Source organism: Myodes glareolus, chromosome X, assembly GCF_982192425.1.
Source record: "Myodes glareolus chromosome X, mMyoGla1.1, whole genome shotgun sequence".
Classification (NCBI taxonomy): domain Eukaryota; kingdom Metazoa; phylum Chordata; class Mammalia; order Rodentia; family Cricetidae; genus Myodes; species Myodes glareolus.
The window spans coordinates 44,210,471-44,232,941 of record NC_142053.1 but is presented as its reverse complement, the minus strand read 5'-3'; the positions used below and the strand labels follow the sequence as shown (position 1 = coordinate 44,232,941).

The 22,471-nt window shown below is 40.1% G+C and overlaps 1 protein-coding gene across 1 annotated transcript in view; it reads right to left on the bottom strand.

Annotated features, from left to right (window-relative positions):
• Window positions 1-22,471, bottom strand: part of Dcx (doublecortin) — an 84,823-nt gene that overhangs the window by 26,325 nt on the left and 36,027 nt on the right. The window contains exons 4-5 of the mRNA XM_085685074.2: window positions 5,972-6,074; window positions 3,629-3,766 (exon numbers count right to left, since the gene is read on the bottom strand). Of these exons, the coding sequence (XP_085541200.1) occupies window positions 3,629-3,766; window positions 5,972-6,074 (241 nt within the window). The remainder of the gene's footprint in view (window positions 1-3,628; window positions 3,767-5,971; window positions 6,075-22,471) is intronic.

The window sequence follows — 22,471 nt, the reverse complement described above, 5'->3', positions numbered from 1 at the left end:
AAGGTGTGCCACATACATTTCAACCTCTTGACCACCTTATCAATATTTTTAAAATTAGTATTATTCATTTACCGGGTGTCTATGATGAGTTGACCACAGCACCATCAACCCTCTCCCTGACCCATACACTCCAGGTGGGCGGAAGCAGAGCCAAGATTTGGATTACAGATTTCTGATTCCAAAGCCTATGTGTACTCTTTTCTCTTGGTTTTCAACTTTTGTGACATAGGCCATTCATTAAAAAAACAAACAAACAAACAAACAAAAAACAAATGCTCCCGGGATTTCTTCCTCTGACATTTTTTCCCACAGGAACTGGGGGAAACATGGAAATGGTGGCCGAGAAAAGGGAAGGGCCAAGATGAAAGCAGGAGCAGCTGTCAGAGCGGGGGCTCATCTTCAAGAAAACTTCTAACTTCTCCGGCCCAAGTTAGAAAGTGGTTAGCCAAAGCTTTTTTTCAATTAGGCAAACCAGCTGGGAACACACACACAATGTCACAGAACAAAAGAACATAGAGGAGCCAGCATGGCATAAATCCCCCCCATATCCCAGAACTCTTGGAGAAGATGGTTTCTGTGCTCTGTCTGTCAACTTCCTTAGCTCACGCCCCAGCTGTGCAGCACAGTTGCCGCGCTCAACTCCACAAGATCTTTTTCCCTAGGATTTTGGGGAATGATTAGGTCTGTCCTTGCTCCTGCACTAACCTTCGGTTCTTTGGTCCTGTCGAAATGGAAGAAGGCATGCCCCAACAGGATGGCTGGTCAGATTAGTAGGTTGAGCTACCTGGATTTCCAAGGATTTAAACATTACAATAAAATGTGTGTGGAGGGGCTTACTGTGCTAGTCTTCACAGAACGGTAAAAGTGTCCACTTTCAAGTACGGGTAGTCAGAGAAGGAGTGAACAGTATCACCTGGCGTGCAGAGTTCATGCCGAGTTTCCAGGCTGCATGTTCCCTTGTCTGGAGGATACACACATCCCTGAAGACTAAGATATATGTAGCTGCACATAAGATGTCGCTAAGTGGTCCCAAGTGTAGTGATTAAAGGGTTGTCTAGGTAGTGAGAATATAAATTGTATTACACTTTCTTTCTTTCGTTTTTATCCCAGCCCGTATTACACTTCCTTAGTTCAAGTTCGCTTAACCAGAATGACACAAAAAAATGAAGGGCCTAGGCACGTGTTTTGCTTCTAGCCCTTGAAGATCAGATATAAAACTGATTTTAATGCTCATTCATTTCATCCTGACCTGATCATCCATTGGAATAGCAATACTGAGGCACACTCAAAATCAAGCCTGTTTGTTTTGATGTGGCATTTATTCTGAGATACTCAAAGTAAAATCAGCCTACCAAACAATCCATTAACTCTAGAGCCCCCCATTAATAGTAGTTTCTCTCTGTTTATTTTAAAAACATTTTATTATATGTGATCTCACACGATTTTCCTGATTACTATTATCTCTTTAACCAACAAAGACACAGAAATTTGAGATTTGCCTTATTTCGAGTATGTAATTCTCCCCCTCCTTTATGCATAATGGCTTCAGGATTTGATCACAGAATCCATTTCACAATCTCTCACTTATCTCCCACTGTGACCCTTGTGAGATTTATCCTCAGTTTTATACTTGTTATCGCCCTAATGCCTTACAGAGGGATATCTCAACCCACAGTTCAGTCAGTTCCACATTTACTTGAATTGGGATGCTCTAAGATTTCTTTAGTTCTGCTCTAAGTAATCCCTGCTTCCTCTGTATTTGCACAAAGACATTTTCTGGAATGCTATCTGAGTGGAGCCAGGGCAGCTAAGATTCACTTCAGAACAAAGTCAAAAGACAGACCTATGGTTGTCACACATCCATTCCAAAGTGCCCTTGGCTGCAGTGTCTGGATTGCTTTGCTTAATTGTTTCTGCTAAATAGAAATGCTTTTGTTCCTCATCCCAGACTCATCCATCAAGAAGCAAGAACTGAGAGCCCAGAAGCAGTTCTTCAGGGATTTGTTCGTTAGGCTGTTTCTCAAGCCAAATTCAATCATAGATTGTGAGATACTGTAGATTTACAAGATGAAATGGGAATTTAAAATCTATTTCTTACCATGTCTTGTAAATTGCAGTGTTATGAATTCTTTAAATAAAATGGACAAAAGTGTTTCTTTTCCTGTTGGAAAACACATTTATTTACCCAACCTTGCATGTCTATAGGTAAAATCAAGGACTTCCCTTATTCTAGGCAAGTGCCTCCCACTGAAATTTAACTGTGGTTGATACTGTAATATTTTAATACAAGTGAGTTTTTTTTAAAGAAGGTGAAGACCTGAGGGGGAGTTTTTGTCTGCCTGCAACCCTGTCAAGGATATCAGTACACCTCGGAGTGACTTTAGAGGAATCAATAGAATCTGTTCAGAGCAGATCATTAGAAACAAAAGCACCAACTTACCTGTGGTACTGTGTTCAATTCAGCACAAGATAATGACCCAGAACCTCCCCCCCAGCATCTCTTGGCCTCCCCACACCCTTCATCTGGAGGTAGAACCTGGGAGAAGGACACTGAGAAGCAAGGACCATTCAAAAGAAATCTTTGTATTCAGCACACTGAGACCCCCACACCCTACCTCAGATGCCTCCTGAGAGGAGTCCTGGGTTCTGATCCTTGAATACTAAATAGTTGTGTGACATTGGGAAGACCTTGAAAATCTGAACTGCCCCTCAAGTTCTCAATGTTAAAAAAATACAGCCTATAGAGTTGTCCTTTTGTAGCTTAATTTATAGTTCTCTTACAATGGACAACAGAGATGATGAAATCGTTTTGCCAAAATAAGGCATTCATACATTAATACAGTAAATAGTCACATTAAAATGTGTTTAATTAGATTTCTGATGTGCTAATTAAGCACAAAATTCAGAGCAATTTCAAAGAACGTAAGAATCTCAATAATTTCTCATATTGGTCACATGCTGAAATGATTACCTTTCAATTGATTACTAAATAAGATCTATCCTATTAATTCTTTTCTTTTAATTTTTAAATGCAACCACTAAATATTTAAACAGCATACATGTGATGATGCCATATGAAGACCACTATTTTGTGAAATTAATAATGCAACTTTCAAAAAGGATATAACATACAAAGCATGCATTATAATCTATATTAGTCCTATTAGAGTCAGTCTCTCAGGAAGGTCAGAACACTCAAGGAAGGCTGCTTAGGCTGACCAAAGGACAGGCCAGAGATTATAGTTCTTTCACAGAATCTTGTTGTTTTGTGTCCTTTGGCGCAAGAGCTAAGGAGATAGTTACATATTAAAATGCCAATGTGGGGGTGCGTGTGCCTGTAATATTAGCATTGGAGAGGCATAGGTAGATGCTTCCTGGCACATACTGAACATCTCACCTAATCAGCAAGCCCAAATCCCAGCAAGAGACTTGTCTTTAAAAGCGAGGTGGGCAGCTCATGAGGAACATATGTGTTTGTCTCCAAACAAAATTGTTTTTATATCTCTGAAACGATAGAATTGGTCTTCCTGGGGACACTGGCGACATTGAGGAAGTCATTTATCTTATGCAGGGGAGTATCAGCTTCTATAAATGAAGTCAACATGAACAATAGGAAAAGAACACTCACCGTCTTGGTCGTTACCTGAGTCAGCAGGAGACTTGCTGCGACGCATTGGGCCTGGACTCTTAGCTGATGTCTTTTGAGGTGTTGGGGAAGCTTTCGGGCCAGCGGTGGCAGATGGGTTCCCTTTCATAACTCTGCATTCTAGGGGCAAAATGACACAAAAGGGCCGCTTAGGAGTTATTACTGAGACCCTTAGCTTACCATCAGCATCTCAAACAAGAATGATCGCCACAGACCACAGCACCTAACTGTCTCATGATTACAAGGTGTTGCTCACTTTTTTGTAGAAACTATGACTATGGTGAGGGAGGAATGGGGGGAATTTCCAAAAGTCTCATGGGGTAAACTAAATATTTAAGTTCCTCAAATCTAGAGAAAGGACAGATATTCTAAATCAAGTCATCTGGATCGTATGTCAGCTTAATCATCTGAAATTGACAAAGCCATACTTGAAAATGGCACCTGTGGAGGCTTGGCATTTATTTTTATTAGAGTACAGGTTGACATACCTCAGATTTCACAGTTGTACAGACGCGGAATCCCTGAGTAAGCTCCTATACATTGTCTATTACTTGCTGCACATTGTGGTAGGCACTCCTTGCAACAGATGTCATGCCATTTCATTCAAAAGGAAGCCTTACTACGCTGTACTGTAGTTACAGAGCCGTTCCTCTTTTATTTTCAGGGTATATTGTAATCCCTTATGCTGGCTTAATAAATACATGGGTTAATAACAACTCTGGTGCTCATTACTCTAGAACACTTATGGGTCTGTAGAGAAGAGTAGACTAAATGTCTCTGCACTTGTCCGAGCTGCAATCTGATGAATTTGGAACACTCTTTCTGTGATCACTCAGCATTCTGAATTAGCAGTAATTTGAGTCAGTGAGACTGGTAATTTATTAGGAAAATAATTATGTTCCTTTCCTTTAAAACGAGAGTACTACAAGCTCAATCTTGCCTAGGGCGACAAATCAAGGAAGTAGTAATACAAGGTAAAGTAGCTACATCTCCTGTGTTCCAGTATATATCCTGCAGAATTTTTTAAATGTACTTTTTTTCTTTTTTTAAGTTCTTCTTTCATACGATACATCTCGACCCCAGACTCCTCTTCTCCCATTCCTCCAAGTTTCTCTATATATGTATGTATGTATGTATGTATGTATGTGCGATGTGTGTGCCTGATGCCTGTAGAGGTCGGAAAGTGGTACTGGATTCCCTGAAACTGAATTTATGTGTGGTTGCAAACTACTGTGTGGATGCTGGGGACCAAACATAGGTCTTCTGCAAGTGAAACAAGTACTCTTAACTGCTAAGCCATCTCTCCAGCTCATTACCTACACAGTTTATTTTGTTCTATGATATGAAAAGTAGAATCAAACAACATGGTAGAGGGCAGATTTTTCCTAGAGACCTTCTTGTTGACTCCCACTTTAAGGTACACTAAAAAGACAAGTAAGGATAGTTTGGTCAGTTGAACTTTTTAGGAAACTTAATTGAGAAGACAATTCATTTTGGTCTGTTTTGCTTTTTATTTGTGTTGATGAACTTTAGTTATCAGTGTCAAGAGCCACAGACACAGAGGGGATAGAAAATTGAATACAGCCAGGATTTGGTTAGCTATTTGATGGTCATTTGCCTTTCTAAAAGAAAAACTGTAGAAATGCCACTTTAAAAAAGGACCCTGTCTTGAGTTGCTTATGGATTGTTGACTAGTGAAACTCTCTTTGTTTTTCTCACATTTTACTCGAGTGAGAAATGTATTTTTAGTATGTCTTTCCACCAATATCCCATCCTAAGTTGTGTGACCTAACTTACTTATAACATATTAGACGAAGAGATGTTCAGGTCTTCCCTGAGGCTAACAATCCTATGTAGTTCTAAATCACAACGCATAGAGAATTGAGTAGCAGACACAAAGGTGGGAACTGGGTTTGACACTAAGGATAGAATGAAAAATAAAAAGCTTTCTAAAAATGTGAGACCATTACCACGTATCATAAAAGCCAGAGGAGAATGGCTAGAAAATAATGCATATGTGTAATATCTGTACAGTTCTTAATGCAAAAATTCTTTCTTGATGGTGCAGGTTAGCTCAGTACATGGTTTAAGAAATGTGGTCATTATTGGGGTAGATAGCAAGTTTCAAGTAGCATGAAAGCCTGGGAGATTCAGGTGACCTTTCACTTGGTGTATCATGTATGCAAATACAAAGGAGAAATACTAGCAATATCGACCCTTGTGTTACCATTTTTAAATATTCTCCAGGACACATAAGCTCATGGAAATCCTAAGAGATGAAAAGGAGCAGAACAAAAGTGAAGCAAGCCCAATGACAGTGTTTACCGTTCTCATCCAAAGAAAAATCGTCTTGAGCATAGCGGAACTTTTCGGGACCACAAGCAATGAATACATCATCATCTCCAAAGAAATCATGGAGACAAGTGACCTGTGGAGAAAGCAGAAATGCTGGGTTAGTGTTTGATGTCCTTCTAACAATCACGTCACATCATGTGGATGACGTACACAACTTCACAGCTAGGCCATCATCACTATCAGGAATCTTTCTCTCTTCACCACTCCTTCTTTATCACAAAATACTTACCACATCCATAGTCTGTACTATGATCCCTAGCGAGTGAACACAAATGTATCATTGCCTGTCCACATATGCTTATCTTGTCTCCATGCCATCAAGACAAAGATTGAGATGATGCACAACTGAAATGGCTCCCTCTGAAGAAAAGCCAGCTATTTCAGGTCTCAACAAATGTTACCTCTTCTAGCAACTTAAAGGCAAGGTACTCATGGTCTAGGCAAACTTTAGGTCAAGTTTTAGGCTAAGGCGAGTGACAGAGATTGTCTACAGCTTCTGATGTATAGACCTTGTAGCAAATCCGAAGTTGGAAATTCCTCTCGTCATATTCACATGTTCTAAAGAAAGCTGGACTCTTCATTTAAAAAATTACCCTGTATAATAATAAGTCAGAGTTTCATTCTACAGGGAAAAATCTAACAGAGGAAATCTGCTCTGACCACTTTAAACTGCATCACGGGCAATGAGTCCCATAAAGCTGTGTTCCCAGGACCCTTGAATATGATATGCATTGCTACTCCTTCACAGTGGAGACAGTCTCCCAGTTCCCTTCTGAACAAATAAATGAGGGTCCCTGGGAAAGTAGCCTGATCCCCGGAGTCTCCTCACTTCTCAGCTTTCCTAATTGCATCTGTTAATTAGTCCAGCACATCAGGCAAACCCCAGGAGGAACCACAGAGTCAAAAACATGCTTATCCAACTTCTTGGCTTGTAAGTGTTCAAAGCCTCTAATTGTTGTAAGAATCTCACTCAAGCTGCCAGCAATGGCTTTGTAAAGGCACAGGCCTCGCAAACTAACAACAGCTTGCTATGTGCAAAAAGCAGTATGTTGCATTTGGAAAAAAAATGTTTATATTAATAACATCATCCCCCGCCCAAGATCTATTCAATCTGTTTCCCCAGCCAAGATGATTGCAAGCCTTACACAAAGAAAGAGTTGCTTGAAGATTACCCTTTATTGTCTAAGCCCCCCAGTCATCTATGGGATGCCAAAGAAAGGAAGAGAGATTTGGAGGACTGCCAGGGTCACTCCTATTAAGCTTTTTCCTAGTTTCGAGCCTCAACCTCATCAAATACACCCATGCCCCTTTCAGCTGCCTTGTCTGTCCTTCACTTCTGTACTACACAATCATATAATGGCAATCAGAGTGTCCACTGATTGCATCCTTACTCTAAGATAGGACATAGATTGACCTGAGTACTTCCGAATCTGTCATCTCATTTCAGACTCAGAAAACACTATGGCATTCACTATTTTAGAGGGGAGAAGCCTGGACCCAGAAATAAGTAAATTACCCATGAGAAGACAAAGAACAATAAATCTAAGCAAACATCTAATCTAAGGTGCCTCTCATCATCCAGTATGATGAGCATTTACATAGACCTTAGGAACTGACAGACAGGAAAATAAGACTCACAGATATCACATGACAGAGCTCATAGTCGGATGGACTGACACACACTGAAAACAGTACATTTCAACTTAGCTTCAAAGACAAGAGAACCTATAGGTGTCATGGAAGCTATTGATTAACAAGCACATCCAAGCGACCCAGTCTCTGGTTGACAAGATTAGTTCAAGAAGCATCTGCATGTGGTAATTGGAACTAAAGTTCCAATAAAAGAGCTTGGTTATGAGCTCTACTCCAGACCTCCTGTTAATGCCTTGGACACCGAATCAACACAATCTGGAGATTTTAACGTTCAGACACTAAGCGGGTCTGCATTGTTGTCTTGATTGGGGCTGCCCTTGCTTTCATTTTTGTTTGAATGAGGAGTGCCTCACCCTTGAACATCCCTGGTCATCTCCAGGAATTAGTACGTTCTTTCAAGACCTGATTTGACTTTCATGGACACTTACCTAATCCTGCCCACTATACCACACCACATCTCCGGATTTCATTGTAAATCTTGATGAAGAGTTAATGGCCTAATAATAATTTAGTTTCAGTTGTATCTGTTTAGACTGCATACAAGGAAGAAGGGGAGAACTTTTCGGGTGAGGGGTGTTAATGGATATAAAAAAGTAGAAAGAGGAAATCAGTTTTGGATGGGAACAGATATTATTAACATTTAGAGACTTTGAAAAGTAACTAAAGCAGAAATTTAAGAAGAAGAACTGTCTATAGATTCATACATTGTTTTTCACAGAGATATCTTAAATGTTAAAAAACTTAATATTTAATGGGTGATTTTTATCTCAGTCACATGCCATGATATCTTATTCTAGGATATGAACCCAGTACAGATTGTTAGAGTACTTGCAGTTACAACTACCCAGACTCTCCTGCTCCTCTCAGGCTGTGCAAAAAGCTTTAGACTAGCCCTCCCTTTGGGGATCTTATAAGAAAGGCAATGTTCCTTATGCTTTTGACAAACTCACAATGGTGTTCTGGCTTCAAACACATTCATGTTGCAATACAGCTGTTAAGCATCAGGTTTCCTATGTGATCCTGCTCCCTATTTTACTGGCTTCAAAATGTAGACAAACACATCTTGTGTATGTGGATACCCAGATTTTCCAAATACTTTTGATGCTGAGACACAGCAGCCCCCATCTTTGTTACATGATGAGAAAATAGAATATTTTCCATCTTAAAAAATGAAAATCACAAGGCACAAAGAATCAAAACTTCCCAAGGTTTCAAAATTGGCTCATGAAAGAGTTGGGACTAGCACTCAGGCATCCTGCTTCAATTCAGAACAAAATAATTTATTTGCCTGAAAGAACATGACTTGCTATAACTCTAAAACTCCTGGGAGACTAGAGAGTCCAATATACATTAGACTGTCGTTTTGAAAAATGAAGTTTTGTTGTTAACCATATTTTTAATCCATGGACAAGAAAAACTTCTCCCTTTAGTGAAAACTGAGTACATGGTGGAAACCAGGGACAAGGAGAAGAATGAATTTTAAGAAGAAGAGAAAGAAGAAAAGGGTAATAATAACGGGACATAAGAAATAAATCTCAAATGAAATAATGTCTTTTAAACATTTTATGCTAACAATGGCACCAAGTCTATCTTGGCTTACACTTCAAATGCATAATTTTCTAACTAGCTTTCTGAAGCAATCTTTTTAGAACAAAGTGACAACGAATGACCACTCACTGAAATGCCACAGGATTCGCAAAGAATAGAGGTCCTGCCGACATCAGCTCAAGTATGAGTCATACTTGAGTATTTAAGGCAGAGGAGAGAACATATAGGTATGACACCCGTCTTTATATTAGTCAACTACTGCCACAAAATCAATAAGAATTAACTGAGATTAACACTTAACCATTACCTCAGTGCTCTTCATTTTAAAAAAGCAAGTAGGAGAGAGACGCCAGTGCAACTGTACATTAGCACAAACAATATATTATTTGGATGGTCCAGTGTCTTAAATGTCAAAGGACTAGTGGCTAAATGGAGGCAACAGATCACTGTATAGAAGTAGTTTGAGTCTATTAGCTGCACATGGAAAATTCACCGTGATTTGATTTAGGCTTGATTAGATTCTCTGTCCACATATTACAGATAGTGGCCATTTTTACATGTGCCTGCTGCTACTGTATCCCATAATTCATTTGATTAATCTTTGAGAAAGAAATGTTCTTCAGAAGTATTTATAAATTGGTGCGACTCATGTTTGACATGTGTAATATTTTTTTGTGTGTGAAAGCTCAGCTCCCCCCATATTGATCACGATGCACTTTCTAAGGCAAAGGGGCTGCATGAGAAATACAAAAGCGAACAACAAAAGCCCGTGCCTTCACAATTGACAATGTAATAAGCACGTGTGAACTACACAAATAATTAGAATATAACGCAGGCTGTTGTTAGCACTGCTGCGGAGGCACAAAGAGCAAGAGGAAGCATGAAGACAAAGAAGACAATGAAAATAAAGATCACCGTGACCTCACACAGTCATTTAAATACATGACATGAAAGCAAAAGTGAGACACTCTGGAACAAAGAGTGGGACAAGTGGGGGCATAGAGGAGACAAATATGGCAGAAATACATGAAAAGCTTGAATACAACGTGTTTATGAAACCCATCAAGGGTCATACGGCAATAAAAATGTTTTATACAGAGATCTGAGGAAGACTTCACAGGGAAGAAAACTCAAACTGAGTCTGAAAACATAGCTGGGATATAGGTTAATGGAAACAGGAGGTGGTCTAGGCAGAGGTAGTTGTGTGAACAAATGCTGAGAGGCAGGAGCATGCTATTCTCTTAGCAGCTTTAGAGAAACAGAGCTCCATCTTTTTGACTATAGCAAAAAGTTTTACCCCGCCCCAAAAGCTGCACAACACAATAGCCTCCATCCATATGCTAACCTGCTGCACAGACAAAACACACAATTAATTGCCTCCTGGTATAATTCAGGGTGAAGGGAAGGACAAAGAGTGTCACTGAGGAGGGCTGGTCCTGGTGGTGAGGAAGAGGGAACCCCTGTGGCAAAGCAGACAAACCACATTGATTTCTCAGTCTTGCCAACAATGTGCCCTGGCCATAGAGAGTGGCTGGCAAGCTTTGCAAAGTGAGTTAATGAAAGATTCAGTAAACATTACCAGTGAGGCTTTCTAGAAGTTACTGCCACTTTCATTCTGGAACATTCTCTGCCTGCCAGCGCTGGACAGGCTCCAGTCAGCGGCTGACACCCACTTGGCTTCTGAAGCTGTGTAAGGTTTCTAGGTGACCCTGATTTCCTTATCACACTCTTTTTCTTGGAGTTATCCTGAAGTTTTGCTTGTGGATTTTCAGAGCAACATTTTTCTTTTTTTGGCCTGTGCAAGCAGCTTCTTAATTCTGAGGAGCCCTTTTTTTTTTTTTTTTTTTTGGCACAGATCCCTTTATTCAATACCTGCACTTTCCCTAAAGCCTTTGAGGAAATAAAAACAATGATACTTGTATTTCTACAAATTTTTTACTGTGTTTGAAATCTTTCTAGGAGGGAGACTATTTGGGAAAAGGAAAATGTTCAGTAAAGAATTATTGGGAGAGGAGACAAGAGATGGTCATAGTAGTTGAATATGGCCCAAGAACATTAAACACACACATGAAAATATTATGTTGTAACTCTTCATTTTGTACCATGACTGTATACTAATAAAAAGTAAGTTGAAAACCTTTCAGGATTTATTCTATGTTACATTCTTTTCCACACATCCAATCTCCACCCATCCTAACATAATGAGGATTCCATCTACATCCCGAGCTCCAACAAGGCTGCTCTTGCCAAGATCAACAGCAAATTGACTATTGTCAGATCCCGTTCCGCTTTCTAGCCTCATTTAAGAGCTAGCAACAGTGGTCATCAGGTGAACCAGGCTGCCCACAGCACTTCCCTTGGTAGCTTCTGGAATGCTCCTCACTTGATATGCTATTTTTCGTATTCCACCTGAATGTTTGGTTTGATTTCTTTAGCCAGTTCATAAGAAAGTCACTGACACTGCGTCGCTGATAGTTCTAGTGACTGAAACGTGTGGAGTCTCAATACGTTATTCCTCTTTTTCCTTATGGTGATTTGTTTATGTGTTTAGTATATTTTGTAGTGAGTTTATAGCTGGTTGAACTAAATCATTCGGGATCCTGAGGGAGCCTAGTTTGGAGAAAGTTGTATGCCATAAAGATTGAATTTTTTGTAAATCGACTTCGGGGTTGGTTTTCCAACCATTCATTTAAAAATAATACAATCTGGGGCTGGAGAGATGACTCAGTGGTTAAGAGCATTGCCTGCTCTTCCAAAGATCCTGAGTTCAATTCCCAGCAACCACATGGTGGCTCACAACCATCTGTAATGAGGTCTGGTGCCCTCTTTTGACCTGCAGACATACACACAGACAGAATATTGTATACATAATAAATAAGTTAATAAATATTTAAAAATAATAATACAATCCTTTTCTCAATGAAAGACTTTCGCTTTAAGCAGCTCCCACCTTGATGGATTGGTTTCCTTTCTCTACCCTTCAAGTATATCTTGAGAACATTGTCCATGTCTCGTATTTACTTTATTTTACTTCATGGTAAGTTTGACTTTGTGACCCATCCCATGGCCCCAGGAAATAATCTTGACGGCTGATTGTGAAGGTGCAAATTGACACCCTTTCCCCCCATTTGTATCATCCTCTGGGAATTGCCAACCCTTCTGGGGTGAATTTACTTATTCCTATAGCAAAGCCAAGCTGTGTGAGTGACAAAAACCAACATTTTCAGAGGTAGTCAGGTAGTAAAATACCATAAGAAACTTTTGAAATATGTTGTGTTTAAGGTCAACTGGTCTTTCCACTGGTCTTAGCCTAAAAGCCAACAGTAACTCTGTCTATCCCCTTCTTGGATTTCCTCAAGATTGAAATCTAGAAAGTCAGGATTCAGTTGAAATATTGACAATTGAATTTATCCCCTTTTCAGGCTTTCTAGTAGTTGCCTTTGCATGGTGAAAGGCCACAGCCACTCTCTGTAACCTTTGCTGATTTACGTTTGTCAAGCGACACTTGCTGCTTCCATTACCTCATTTGGCTCATTAGCCTCTCTACTAAATAAAACAAAAAGGGCCATCAAGGTTAAGTGATTTTTACAGATCACATTTCTCGTTAGTGACACGGCTTACAACAGAACTTGATATAACTTATTCCACTCAGAGTACCTAAGGCATACAGCAAAGGCTCTTTATAGACTGGACAGGGAAGCCCTTGGTAGGGAAATCCACAGGATAGCACTGCTTTAAGAAAGAGGAAGCACAAAGAGAAGACAGGAAGAAACAGGCCATTCTACTCTATGTTGCCAGGAGCTGGTTTATTATTTAATAATCAGATCTTAGGTGATGGCAGTCCCTTGGAAGCCTGGCAACCCCTCAGCACTGAGGGGTGTTTTTTTCCTTACTTTTCTTTTGCTATTTCCCCAACAGTCTCTATCGACTCCCACCGGAGACGTGGCCCGGATGAGAGCAGCTGCAGAGGTGCTGGGGTCCATGCCCAGGACTGACACCTGCCTCTCCACGGGGCCCTGGGGACAAGTTGGCTCAGAGAAACAGGGACGGGACAGATCTCCATTCATCAGAGAGAACTGGGGTGGAAAAACCCTGCCTGATCCCTTGGCACCATTAAACTCGGAGATTGGCCCTGGGCCCTCCACAGTTCCAGGTTCAGTTTAGTAAGGTGAATTAAAATGGGAGAATGCATGTGTTGGGCCTATTGCTGTGGTCTATTGTGTGTAACGGTTATCTGGGGCCTGCTATGTTCACAGCAGGGTAAAGTCATAGCTGTAGATTCTACTAGAGCAAAATAAAAAAAAATGTATGCTTCAAAAATAAAGCCACTGTCTATGTTGGAAGTTAAAATTTGTCACTGCCTCCCTGCTTTCTTCCTGGGCCTAGCTTCCTCTGTTGGAAAGTAGCGATGCTGGTCCTTCAAGGTATATGCTGTCTTTGTGTCATGAGTCCATCAGAGAATTTGGCAAAAGCTACATCTTCTCCCCAGGAAAACAAAATGTATACCTGGACAGCTAAGTTTCAACAGAAATGGGGAGGTGCTGGGGGAGGCACGGTTAGGAATGTCCCTGAAGGCCATCTAGAGATTCTGAGAGTCTCTGGACTGGTTGATTTCCGAGGACATTTCTTGCTCTGACAGGATGAAACATTCCAGGTTGGACACAGTTAATGAGCAGATACACTCTCGCCAGAATGCTGGCAGCTGTTGTGGAATCCCAGAGGCTTAACTGTACCCCCCTTCCCAGGCTTCCTGAGACTATTCCAAGAGAAGCCAAAGGATATAAGCTCATTCTGTGAAAACTAAGTCCAAGGGAAGCAAAGGAGTGCAAACTGATTTACAACAAGGCAGAGACCTGAATGTGCCTCGGGCCATTGCCCCCCCAGGTTGCTGGAGTTTAACAAGGACACTAAGTTTGCACGAGTGAGTGGGCAGGAGAGCCACGGCCTCTAAACCGTTTCTCATGGCTGATTGCGGATAGAACAAAAAGCAAAACTGCTCAATTGGTAAAGGGTACACAGCACTATCATAAATGTTCTGAGAAAGCCCTTAGGACCTTTTTGTCTCGCCGTGATCAGACAGCATAACAATGGCCACAAACCTACAGCATTTTCTCACGCATTTACCTTCTGCTTTGTGACTCTGTATTTTCCTCTCCCTGCCCTAAAACGTCAAGGGACAATCCAGTCAAGGAGTCTGATCGGATTTTCTGTCAGGGGTGTCCATTACCAGACTTAGGCCTAAAGGAAAAGGAGCAGCTGCCAGAACCCAGGGAGAAGCGGATGAGTTATATGAAGAGGACTCCCTGAGAGGAGTCGTGACCCTAAGGAAAGACAGTTAGTGATTTCTCAGGCAGGGTACTAGGCAATAGACATCCCAATTTCACTCACTTTTCTCCTCCCCGCCTATTCTCAGCTGGCTGAGCACTGCTGTAATAATAAAAAAAAAAAACAAGGGAGCCTACTCATTATGGTCAGCTGACAAGGTCATATAGCAGTTAAGAACATGCTTGAGTGTGCCTGGTGGTGGGGGGGGAGACTTGCAGCATGCATGTACTATCTACCCTAGGAAAGAGGAAGGATGTCTTGTGTCCTGAAACGTGTGACTAGCACTTAAGCAATAGTAATATTGTTATAAGCATGCTATCCACATCTATTCCACGTCTTCTATATTTCAGGCTATGACAATTCCTTCCTTTCTATTTTCAGCCACAGTTCATATAGTCACTAAACTGTCCTAACCAAAGTTTCTTTCCCTCTTCTTCTTCCCTGGCCCTTGGATATGTCATTTCATCTATTAACTTCCAATACAAAGGATGTGGTTGAAGAAAGGGAAATGAAGAAATAACAGATAAGCAACAAGAACACAGAGTGTACCCACACGGTTTTAGAATACAGTTACCAGAAGCAAAAGGGTGTTCATAATTGTCTTCAATTGAATATAGACTGTATATTGTTCAAACTGAAAACCAGGAGCAGAAGGATACTTCAGTTTGTACGTGAGTGGGATTTGAGGACATTCTGGCAGTTTCATTAACCTTTAAGGAAGTGATGAGGCAAATGTGGAAGAGCATTTAGGAAGAAAGAGATGTCAGGTATCTCTACTAAATATTCTATGATCAGTGCTTGGAGAATGATCTAGAAAATGGTGAATGCTAAAAGATTCCAGACCAATCTTTTTCAAAATGTAAAGCTTCTAGAGCAGTGACATCGCGCAGCATTTGGAGGCCATTTTACTTGTAGCGTAACTTGGGGGTACGCTATTTGACATTTACTGTGTGAAAGCGGTAGGTAAATGTAACACACTTCACTTCATAGGGCATCTCCTTCCAGCTGTTCCTACTGCCTGTTGCGAGGTGTCTTTTGACCCCTGGCCTTACTTCAAGCCTAATAAAAGCTTATTTCCTAGTTTCCAACTGCTTTATTAGTTAATGACTCAGCCTGCCTAGATTTTGGAAGTTCTAGTCTAGGCATCATTGTAAGGTCCACGGATTCACTACTTGAATCCATGGACTCCTACTTGACCCGTTCTGTGCCGAGAGGGCAATAGGGCTTGGGGTTGGTAACTGCCTTGAGCCTGGATCAAAGTGATGCAAATGCACTTTGACTAACTATGGCTTTTGTTTTTGTTCTTCAGATTAAAACATGAAGAGATAGTTCCTATGGCTGTACCTTGAAAACCATCCGTACTTCATAAAAAAAATATTGGCTTTTTATTTTTAAAGCAATCTTATTTTATATACCAATCCCAGTTGAGGAGTCAACAAAGACTGCCTCATCTTTTGAGGCGGACCAATTCCCCCCACACACGTATCTAGGCTGAGCAAGGTATCCCTCCATAGGGAATGAGTTACAAAAAGCCAGTTCATGCACTTTGGAAATCCTGGTCTCACTGCCAGCGGTCCCACAGACTGCAGCAGCCACACAACTGTCACTCACAGGCTCCCCAGCTGTCATGACAAATTATTATAGCTGCTTCACAAAACACGTGCATGGAGTCACAGTCATCAAGTGGAGCAGGTAAGGTGAATCCCATTTTAGAGGCAGTAGGCAGTGGGAAAGGGAGGGAGTAAGAAATGAAAGGGCCAAGGAAGAGCGCATGAGCAAGAGAGATCTACTTTCTGTCTCCTTGTCTCTGTGGAGCGCTTGACTTCCCTACCAAGTAGTACTTTTAAAAACAATTATTTTAAGAAACATCTGCCAATAAGGACCTCTCTGAATTACTAACACACTTCAGAATTAATCCTACAGACAAAAATGTATTCTCAATTGATTCTTATTGAATAAATTTCATTGAATGCCTACAATGCTTCCCTCGCTATGGCAACTATTAGGAGAGTTAAAGAAAGATGTGCTTCCTGGCATCTAAGGAGCACAGTTCCTGGTACATTGTTTTCTCTTGACTTGCTCCTTCTACACTTTAATTCTCTTCTTGTGTGTAATCTACATTTAATCTTCCAAAAATTAAAGTTTGGACACTGTTTATACAATCATCCAAATTACTTGGCTATTCCAAGTTGTGTCTCAAACCAGTTGCTTTGGAGCCTTTTAAGATTGTGCACATAATTAAATTCATCATCATTAAGGGAGGGAGTCATATAGGCCCAACGCATTGACAATAACCAAGGACTCGATGCTGGCAAAGAGTAAGCTGGATGCAGAATTCTGATAAGCTCGTTCATGCTGGAGTGTTCCATCTTAGTTCTCTCTAAGTAATCTCACAACCCTGGACAGGATGCAGACCCCAGAGAAGACCAGAACCTGATGTAATAAAATTATAATAGCAGACATCTCATGTCCCTAAAATTTAGTAAAACATATTGTGGAGCAATGATTGTTTTACCATTCACCCTTTGCTTGTAAGCCATCTTTAGAACAGTTCCACTTCTCTTAGATAGTCTTCATGTTCTTTCAATCTAATGAGCCAAATTCATTTAAGCGCAGAGAAAAAAAAATCAAATGCTTGAGGAACAAAGTCCAAGGTCATTAGTAAAAGAGTCTCTCCAACAACGTTCAAAGAGGCAAAGGGACAAAATGTTTGGCTGAAGACACCGAACAGTGACGCTAAGCGAAAGTTCTGTATTCTCGGTCCCCCACTGCCCTCACAAAGGGGCCTTTCTTTTCTACCCTCTAAATCCATTCTACCTCCCACACAGGGAAGCAGACCTAGTGGCAAGTTTCAGCAGGAATGCAAATTGAGGGATGTGTACAAGACAGAAATAAACTTCATAAAATGGCCACCAGTGTGATCGCCTGGAAGGCACTCAACTCAAACCTTTCCACTTTGAGCAAAGGAGTGTTGTTTGCATTTGCCCCTTCGAATGGGCTGCTGGGATCAGGAGTCCAGCTTCCAGGTTTATAGCAACAGATCAGCCCTGTAGAGGATCGCAGCCCTGCTTCTCACTGCAGGACTTACTCAAATAAGTGGTAAGTTCCACGTTGAAGGGCCAAGAACCTTAGGGAGACTGGATATGCATAATGTAATTTTGCAGTCTCAGTAACAATCAGGCCTATTGCATTGGGTCAGGGGACAAACTGCAGGCTTTTCAATTTCATTTTCTTCACATTTACAGTAGATCAAGGGTCATTTAACTAGCACATGGTTGCAACACAGTTTGGATGGATTTTGTTTTTCCAGTGACTGGAGGCCTTTTAAAATACTCACTTGGATTTTGGTTTCAAATGTTCTTAAAGAAAATGTTTGAAAAATTAATCTGTCATTCTTTTACTAAGGTAGAAAATATTTTAAGTGTTACAACATGTTTATTAATATAATGCCTCTGTATCCTCTTAATATTTCATACAGGACAGGATGCCTAGTAGATTCTCAAAGAAATATGTTATATTTAGGATTTCACTTAATTAGTACTTTGTGTTATTTTTGTCTATCTACTTAGTGGATGCCTCCTCTTTTTTATGTATATGTGTGTGTATATAATAAAAATATAAATATATATGTATTTAGGACATACAGATGTGTATCCTAAATGGATTATCAGTACACTTTATTTCTTGAAATCATTTCCAGTTTTGCTTATTATCTTGGTCATGAACAGCTCCTAACCTAGGATCTAACTGGAAATTCTAAGACAGCTGTGCATTTTTATGGTCCCTTTTGTGCTGATGCTCTAGCCATCCAAGTTCTGTTCAGAGGAATCAAAGTACTGCAATGAGGAGAATATAGAGCCAAAATAATGGGAAGGAAAAAAAGACAGGACGGCCATCAGAAATTCTTGTTGGACCACAGTTCAGAGAAAACTGCTTTCCTAGACTTGGCTCACATTTTAAGCCAGGCCTCTGTCAATAACACATTTATTGGCCATCCTGACTTTCAGCCTCTGATTTGCCCAATTCAAATACACTTTTTCCAAGAAACAGCTCTCCTAGTCATGGCCCCTGACCATTACAAACAATGCTGTTGAAAGGTCCAAGTGAAAGAGGCCATTTTCTCCAAATGACTCACCACCACCTGGAAAGTTCTTGGAAAATGGAAGAGAAGCCAAAAGGCTAAAGACAAGGAAATATTGTCCTAATTTTTGCAAAATAGAAGAAGTATGTATTAGAAATTATAAATCAATAATCATCTTGATGCTAATACCCAGAAAGGATAGAAAGTGGTCATTAAAGCACAGTTTTTCAGCACTCATAAGAAATTTTTGATGGTGGATACAAACAAGGATTGATGCAAGGCATACCTAGCAAACTTTTCTTTTGATAAAATGACATCTGATTGAGCCAGGGGGAGTCCATTGAGAAATACATTTTTATTATTACTGATCATGCTGTAGCAAAATACCTCCTCCTGAGTTCATTCTTTCATGCTAAGTTTCCACCCAATGTCACAATTTTTCTGAACAGTCTGTCTGCTTCACCAGCTCAGGGCCTAAGAGTATAGTGAATGGAGAAGACACTTAAAGAATTTACAGTATAGTAGAGGAAGTTTTTCTAGGTGCTCTACTTCTGTTCTAGTATAGAAATGGGACCTGTGTGCTTTGTTTCAAGAATGGAAACTAGTAGTTTAGATATATTTCACAAATTAAGTGCCATTGGAAATGGATTTCAATAGTGGAGGATGCATTCATCAGATGAAGAAATGCCACGAAATATGAGACGGAAGTTTCTGGGAAAAATCATATCTTGATTACATATTTGTTGGCAAAGCAAGTCATTTTAGTACAATGAATTACCTATAATTGAAGAACTGCCAAAAGAAACAAAATCAATCAAATAACTGATGTTAGATGACCAAATCAAGATTTAGAAAGTTTTACAAAGACAGGACAGTTGGAACAAAGTAAAAGATGCACGCTGTCATTTTCTATTCGGGGCAGCATTATATTGGATATACTTAATAAATATACAATTTCCTTATTTACATTTTGAAAATTCAGTTGCATAAGATGAACTAAAACAGCAGCTCTTGGGAGCTAGCCTATCTTCAGGTTAATAGGAACCGTCAAAATGAAAGGCTGACAGTGAGGGAGCCGTAGTATACCGACATATGTAGGAGGGGAAAGGACTCTGAAATGGGAACCAGGAAAGCAAACTTCAGTTTCATCTATTCTAGTTAGTAACAGGACGGCCTGGCTGTGCTATTTTGCCTCCCTGAGGTAAACTCTAAAGAAATTGAACTCTGTTAGTGTTTTACAAGCTATGTTCTCCAAACACTTAAGATTCCTTTTGGGCTACTTTGTGGGACGAGAAGGAAGCTAAAATGAATATTCTATCATTTAGCATCCTCCTCATTTCAGTGAGGGAAGTCCTACTCTTAGTCACTTTAAGAACTGAAATTCTGGCTAAGATCTCATTTTTAAAGTACTCTATTGCAGGAGCTGGAGAGATGGCTCAGTGGTTAAGAGCACAGGTTGTTCTTCCAGAGGTCCTGAGTTCAATTCTCAGCAACCACATGGAGGCTCATGACTATCTATAATGAGACCTGGCAGCCTGTTCTGACCTGCAGGGATACATCCAGACAGGACACTGTATTCATAATAAATAAATCATTTTTTAAAAAGTACTCTATTGCAATGAATAATTGTTTGAAGCATTTTAGTCCAACATTGAAATCTTGAACTTGAAGGTACACTGTGGGCAGATTAATAAAATCAATTTCTATGTATTCCCCAATGGTCTTCTAATCAGACACTATGTGTTTAGAGGGCCATTCACAAAATTGAGTGTGTTTAGGGAAATATAACTACAGTGTAAAATAGTGTGGGAATATTCATACCAAAAATTTAGGTTGTTTGTTTTGGAAAACAGAAAATGGGGCTTAGAAAATAACCATCAGAAACATACCCAAATATCTAATAGGAGATTCATAAGAGGATTTGCATTGCCCATTTGAGCTCCAGAAAGGTGATCTAGAAATACTGGAAAGAAAAATTTCAGAACAGATTTTAAGTCAACAAAAGTAGATCACAGAATAATAAACTACATGACTCTAAGAAGATATGTTTTTGCATCTCTTTATGTGCAGAGTTTCCCAAACTTGATATTATTGTGTGTCTGTGTGTGTTTTAAAGATAATAAAGAATAATATCTTTATATTTTTAAAGATGGTCACAATTTATGAAGTTTTTGATTTTCATGGTAGGTGAGACTAGATGGGCCCATAAAATTTACTCTTGTGTCTTAAAATATTTCTAGAAAAAAAATCCATCGTTCTCCTTCAGTACATATGAAGGTTGTTGAAATCAAACTGCACCGAACTCCTAAAGTGGTACTATAAATCCAATATGCAGGCCTGTGGGGACTATCTCCTTGTAAACTGTGAAAAATAAACCAATCCAAATAGCCAACTAAGCAAATAACCAAGTTATGCTCCATCACAAGCTCATTTGTAGTGTCGTGTTTCCTCTATAACTGGCTTTAAATCATCGATACATTTCATTTATGGTAAAATTTACTGCTACAATGCACAATGCGAAGGCAGAGTTTGCCCTTATCATAGTCGACTTGTTCTTGTCGCTCAGTGAATGATGGCAAACATAAGCATGAAAATGAAATTAGTAATACTCAAGCCAACTGCTTTATCCAGCTTCTGAGTTGATGAGATTAGCATGGTCTCATTGGAAATTGCTGGCTCTGGGAATAAGCACTATTCGGATTAGTGGCAACTGTGGAGCTGATATCGTTAAAGCATTCGAGGTTTTGGCTCCTGTTCCTGGACATCAGAGACTGAGCCATGCGTGAAAGGCTCCACAACTCGTTAGAATCCCATTTCTGCTGTTAACAACAGTGATAAGGCCTTGCAGAAATTCAAGAAAAGAATTAAGAAATCAGTAGAAGAGCTAGGGTGGGGGTGGAAATCAAGTTTGAAAAATAAATAAAAAGGGTTGATTTGAAAGAGTTGAAAACATCATCACTTCAGCTACTGGCTTCTTAAGTCAATACTTCAGTCAAGTTCCTTCTTAACACTAACTTGATCCATTCCCAAATTCTCTACAGAGCCCTTACTCTTCCAAATCTTCCATGCCATTTTCTATGAAAGTCAGAGGAATGGTGTCCTGGTAGATTCTCAGGGCAATTGTGATCCAATAGATCACATGTATAGTACCAGTATATGTAAGTTTCAAATGTAATAGAAATGTTTTCCCCAAGTCATTCAGTTCCCCTACCATCCAGCTTCATGACTTGCTTGGACACTATCCTTGGGCTCCAGGGAGCAAGATGGATTTGTGTCTGCTAATGTACCTGTCCTAGAGAAGATAGTGGATTTGAACTAGTGAGGACATAGTACACTGTTGAAGGAAGCCTTCAGCTTCAGCCATTCCCAAACATCCTAGGTAATGGTATTATAGTCAGAGTCAAAGGACGATTGTGTCTAGGAAGTAAGTCCAGCCTTACTTGTAGCTGGACTGTGGAGCCAGAGCATGACCTTTCTGCTAAGAGTAGAGAGATGGTGTACTGCTCACTCCTCACAGATGCCTTTCTCCAATTCTCCTGCCTGCGTGTCTAACTTAACTGCGTCCTCATAACTTCGGAGCCGCAAATGTTTGTTTACATTATTTATTGACCAAATGCTAGTTAGCCATTAGCATACGGCAGACATTTGTGATAAGTGATGGGAATATATTGAGAAGCAAAAAAGATGTGGTCCATGCTCGCATGTTGTTTACAGACTGATGACGAAAACTGATTGGGACCAAACAGTCAATAAGAGAAATGTAAAGCTAAAACTAGTAAGGTTATGAAAGTGAGGTGCTTGGTACATATAACAAAAGAACCACTCGTCTACTGATCTACCCCTGCCAACAAAACCCTTGCTCA